The sequence below is a fragment of the Rhea americana genome, unplaced genomic scaffold (genome assembly GCF_003343005.1).
Source record: "Rhea americana isolate MKP2758 unplaced genomic scaffold, rheAme1 scaffold_388, whole genome shotgun sequence".
Classification (NCBI taxonomy): domain Eukaryota; kingdom Metazoa; phylum Chordata; class Aves; order Rheiformes; family Rheidae; genus Rhea; species Rhea americana.
Window position 1 is genome coordinate 5244 of NW_028186521.1, and position 5117 is coordinate 10360.

The following is a 5117-nucleotide window of genomic DNA, read 5'->3' on the forward strand; positions in this document are numbered from 1 at the left end:
CGCCGGCGGCGGCTCTTTGTCTCTCCCCGCACGCGCTGCGGCTCGGGCTCCTCTGCAAGGGCGCTGGGCGCCCCGCGCCGTCCCCGCACCGCGCGCCGGGCCCGGGGCTCCGTGGCGTTGGGCCCGCTCCAGCGCGAGGGGGTCGCCAGCCGGGTTTGGCCTGTCGCCGGAGCGCGGAGAAGGAGCTTTGGGTTGGTTTGCTCTTGGCAAACACCCCAGACCTGCCCCAGCTGCTCCATCCGAGCAGGCCCAGCGCTTCCGAGGTCAAACAGGGGGGAAACACAGTGCTCGCTGAAAGCGGGGGCTCCCAGGCCCCTCTCTGCCGCTGGAGGAGCGCCCGGGCCCGGGAGCAGCCTGACACAGGTCACCTTTCCAGCAGGTCCCATGGGAGCTGGAGGCAGCAGGGCCGAGCTGCCGACCGGACTCGGCAGAAACCACAGGGCTCTCGCACACCAGCCCCACTGCTGGTTTTGGCAGGGGCTGGGGTACAGCCCAGAGCAGAGGCTGTGGGGCACACAGGGCTGTGGGACCAGCATGCAGGGCTGTGCTGGAGGTGGGGCGTGGGGAGGCCAGGAGGTGGCCAAGCTGGGCTGGCTTAGTGTGGGATGGTGGGGGGGTCTTGGCCCTCTGGATGGAGGGGAGGTGGTGGTGGTGATGAACACCTGGGGAGGTCTGAGGACCCTGAGGACCAGAGGAGCTTGGGTTTGGTTGGGATGCTGGACATCTTCATTGGCTGGCTCTGACCCACATTGGGTAGGTCTCATGGCTGCTTCCCAGGTCATCCCCTTCCCCAGGTCATGGTAGGACCCTAGGAATGTCCCAGCTTGCAGTGGTGTCGTGAGGAGGACACAGCCTCTGCCATGGCTGTTCTGCTCATTCCTGCCTCCTGCTTGGGGTCCAGGCCCAGAGCAGTTCCCTGGAGGGGGTCTTGGTTGCGTTTTCTGGGCAGTCATGTCCTCCTTACAGGGCTACCCTGCCCAGCTCTCCCCGTTCAGCCCCCCAGAGCTCCTACCCAGAGCTCCAACCCAGGGGTTGGAGCTGGCCCACTAGCAGGTCACTGCTGAGGTCGCGGCACCAGGCCTGGGGCAGGGACGCGTTCCTGCAGAGTCTCAGAGAGGCCGGAGCYCTCAGCTCCTCAGGGGTGTGGGGAAGCCCTGGGCTGAGGAAGGGGCTGGGTCCTGCCCTCCGGSGAGTTCAAGGCCACGGAGGGCATCGCAAACCGCGCGACCGTGCTCTTGGCTGTGGCCACGTCGGGTGCGTCTCCGTCTGCAAGCACCTCTGCTCCTGTGCAGCGAGCTCCACCGGCTGGGCCTCCCAGCAGGGAAGCCCTCTCCTCCTGCCCTGTACTGATTCGCTGCTTTTCCACGTCTCCCTCTGCCCTTGTGCTCCGGAGGGACACGCAGCAGCAGCCCAGCTCCTGTTCTAGTCACATCTGTTATTCTCTTGGCCACAAACGATTCATCTTTCCCCTGGCTCGTGCAGGAGTGTGCAGTGTTTCAGGTCCGTGATACTGGCTTTGAGCAGGGCCAAGGGGCAGCGGGGAAGAGCAGTGGCATGGGCAGGGGTTGAAGGAGCGGTGACTGCATCGCACTGGCTACTGGACCCTCTCTGCTCCTAGCCCAGAGGAGGATGCAGCGTGCAGGATGCAGGAGCCGCACCAGGAAACGGGTCAAATCCCTGGGGATCTTGCACCGCGGGCTCCAGGTCCACACCGTGCCGGGAAGCAGGGGCTCTGCAGGCTCCTCTCTGGCCAGCAGCGCTGTGGGCTGCCCCGCTGCTCCTGCCCAGCGTGGCAGCAGCATGGTGCTGTGCACGCTGCGTCTTTGCTGAGCTTTTCATACCTGCCTGCGGGAACGGGCTTGAGTCGGCGCCAGCCCCTGAGGCCTCGGCTGAGCCGGAGGGCCCCGTGCACCCAGCGCCTTGCCGTGCTGTCCTGCAAGGCACAGCATCCACCGCTATGCCTGGGGTCTCCCCGCTCGCCAGCGAGACCACCGAGAAGTGCAGGAGTCTCCCYGCTGCCTGGGAGGGTCTCCATCTGTGGAAGGATAAAGCCCGGGGGATAGTGCCACCACCAGGGGAGCCATTTGTGATGCTCCTAACGGATAGATGGATAATTCCTGACTTCAGCCAGGCATTGCAAGGCCCGAATCCAAACTGTGCCTCTTTCCAGCCAGGCCCTTGGGAAGGTCGTGGGGCCTTTGTGGGGTGGGTGTGCTCTGATGAGTGGCAACGGCAGACGATGCGAAAGGAGATGTGGTAGGGGAGGAATCGCAGTGAAAATCTGGGCTGCACACGTGGCTCCTCCTGGAGGGGTCCTGCATCCCGGTCCGGGGACCGGCCACACTGGGGAGAGCCGCAGGGTGCTGCCGCGCGCYGCTGGCGCAGGGCCGGGCTCGCCGTCACGTGGGTGCCCCCCGGGGAGCTCCTTGCTGGCCTTGCYGCCCCCGTGGGCACGGAGCCCAGCGGAGCCGGGGCACCCTGCTGCCTGCAGTGCCTGGGCACTGTCCTCAGCCTCTTCCTGTGCAAGCAGCCGTTGCAATGTGACCACTTCCAGGGGAGAACTGTCCAGGGAGCTGATCTGAAAATAATTAGGAGAATTCAATCTTCCCATGGCCTGGTTGTCTGTCACTCCCCCCGTGGAGAGCCTGGCCCGTGTGTGCACGCCGGGCTCCTCTCCCCCTGCGGCAAGGTGCACGTGCACCCGGCATCGCTGTTGCAGCTCCTGCTGCTCGGCAGCGGAGTCCAGACCATCCCCAGGAGAGCTGCCAGCGCCGCCCGCCCCAGCCCAGCCTGGGGCCTCCGGAGCAGTCATCCCGCCCCGGGCCGGGAGCGCGGGGCCGGGAGCGCGGGGAGGGGAGCGCCGTCGGGGACGGGCCTGGCGCACGTCCCTGAGGAGCTCGACCCCTCCGAGCCCTTCGCTGCGCCGCGGCCGCCCGGGGCGAAGCCCCAGCGCCTGCCCGGCCCCTCGCCCAGGCCCCAGCGCCTGCTGCCCGCACCGGGGCTTCACCGCGAATTGCAGAGTATTTGATGCCATCTTAATGGCCTACTTCTTGGAATTATGTGATTAGGGGAAAATCTGTAAAATCGGAGTGAGCTCCTGGCATCCGTATCTGCGAGAGGAGCTTGAAAATGGGAGTTAGGGGTAAAAATAGAAAGCAAAGGAAGGGAAAGCAACCCGGACCCGCTTTTAGCCAAGGCGGGCTGTGCTCCGGCGCCAGCCAGAGGCTCTGGGTGTCCCGCGCGGGGCCGGCGCGTCCCGGCGGGATCGCTCCAGCKGCGCTCCGGGCTCCCGGCCCTCTCCTCCCGCCGGGGCGGCCCACAGTCCCCRCCGCGGCCCAGGGCTCGGCGGCGCCTCGCAGGCGAAACGTTGGCCAGAAACGCTTAATTTCCGTTTTCCTGATGGAAAATTCTGCCAAGAGTAATCTTTTATTTTTTTTTTCTTTTCCCCCTGCAGAAAATTTTTGTTTCCATGACACCCTCCTTCCTGACAGGGAAATGGCTTGTTTTAATTTTTTTGACCAGCCTTACCCTAGTATTTTCCTTAAGCAGGAGGGCAGCCCTGGGCTTGCCCGTTGGACCGTGAACACCATGCTGACAGGTAGGCGAATCGAGAAAAGCCAGGGATTTCAGGGCAAAGCCCCCGCAGGAGCGTCCCGCCGCAGGGCCGCGCCGAGGCGCGGGGAGGAGACCCGCAGCGGCGTCCTGCTTCGCGCCGAACCTCGAGCAAACCCCCGAGCCGAGGGGCCGCGGTGCACCGACGGGGCGCCGGCGCCCCGGCCTCTCCCCGCGTCGGCTCCGCGGTGCGCGCCGGCTTTGCGTGGAGGGTTTTGCCAGGCGCAGACGGCAGCGGCGCCGGCCCCCCGGGGCTGCCCTGCTCCGTCCCCGCGCGCCGCTGCACCGGCGGCTGGTGGGTCCGGGTTATCCCAGGGAAAGCTCGGCAAGGGAAGGCGGAGCGAAGCCGGCGCTGGGGCCGCTCTGCCGGAGCCGTCGGCGATCCCCGCTCCGTCCCCGCTGCCGGCAGCGCCCCGTGCCTGACGCTCCGGCCCCTCTCCCCCAGGCCCCCCCAGGACATCAGCCTGGAGGAGTTCGACGACGAGGACCTGTCGGAGATCACGGACGACTGCGGGATCGGACTCAACTATGACTCAGACCACTACGAGAAGGTGCGGTGCCGGGCGCCGTGTCCCAAGCGGAGCCGCCGCTGGCAGGAGCGGGGCCGCGGTGCCGGGCACCGTGCCGGGGCGAGCGCCCGTCCCGCCTGGCTCTGGCTCACGGGCCCTTCCCAGCGCCGCTGGAGAGCRCGGCCAGGCCGGTGCAGTGGGAAGACGCCGGCCCGCCGGGCAGCGCGGGGGCTGGAGGCGCCCGGCGCGGGGCAGGGTGCGAGCTGCGGAGGCGGCGGGGCCGGGCGGCGGCGGTGCCGGCGGCAGCCGCGTCCCGGCCGCTGACCCGCGCCGTGTGCCCTGCAGGACTGCCTGGTGCTGGAGCGCAGCGAGCAGCCGCACCCCGTGTGCACCTTCCAGGATGACTTCCAGGAGTTCGAGATGATCGACGACAACGAGGAAGAGGAGGAGGAGGAAGAGGAGGAGGAGGAAGGCAACGGGCTGGAAGCCCCACCGTCACCTTCGGCCTCGCCCATCCCCTCGCCCGCCGCGGAGGAGACGCAGAAGCACCGGCCCACCACGCTCAACCTGACGGCACCGGGCACCCAGGTGATCCGCGGCTCCGCTCGGCTGTCGGAGCGGCCGCTGGAGGTGACCGCTGGCGCCGGGGGCCTCCGCGCCCAGGGCCGCGCGGGGCGAGAGGGGACGGGGGTCTCGTGGGGAGARGGTGCGGCGTGGGACGGGGCGCCCCGGCGGCGGAGGCCCTGCCGGGGGCAGGGGCTGAGGTCCGTGTGCCCGGCGCCGTGGGGCTTTGGGGTGCCGGCACGCTCCCCACCAGGCCACGGCCAGAGGGTCCCTGCGGGGCGGGGGGCCCTGTCCCCGCACTTGGGGCCCTGCAGGTCTCCGCGTGGGGAGAGGTGCGAGGTGCTGAGCTCTGCCCGCTCAGCGCGTGGCACAGTGGGGCACCCTGTGGAAGGTGCTTTGCACCGCAACAAGGGCCGTGCGTGTGGCTGCACA

The 5117-nt window shown here is 68.2% G+C and overlaps 1 protein-coding gene across 1 annotated transcript in view; it reads left to right on the forward strand.

Moving 5' to 3' along the window:
• Positions 1 to 5117, forward strand: part of LOC146591092 (C-Jun-amino-terminal kinase-interacting protein 2-like) — a 17018-nt gene that overhangs the window by 5215 nt on the left and 6686 nt on the right. The window contains exons 2-3 of the mRNA XM_085313474.1: positions 4058 to 4163; positions 4467 to 4709. Coding sequence (XP_085169600.1) covers positions 4058 to 4163; positions 4467 to 4709 — 349 coding nt within the window. The remainder of the gene's footprint in view (positions 1 to 4057; positions 4164 to 4466; positions 4710 to 5117) is intronic.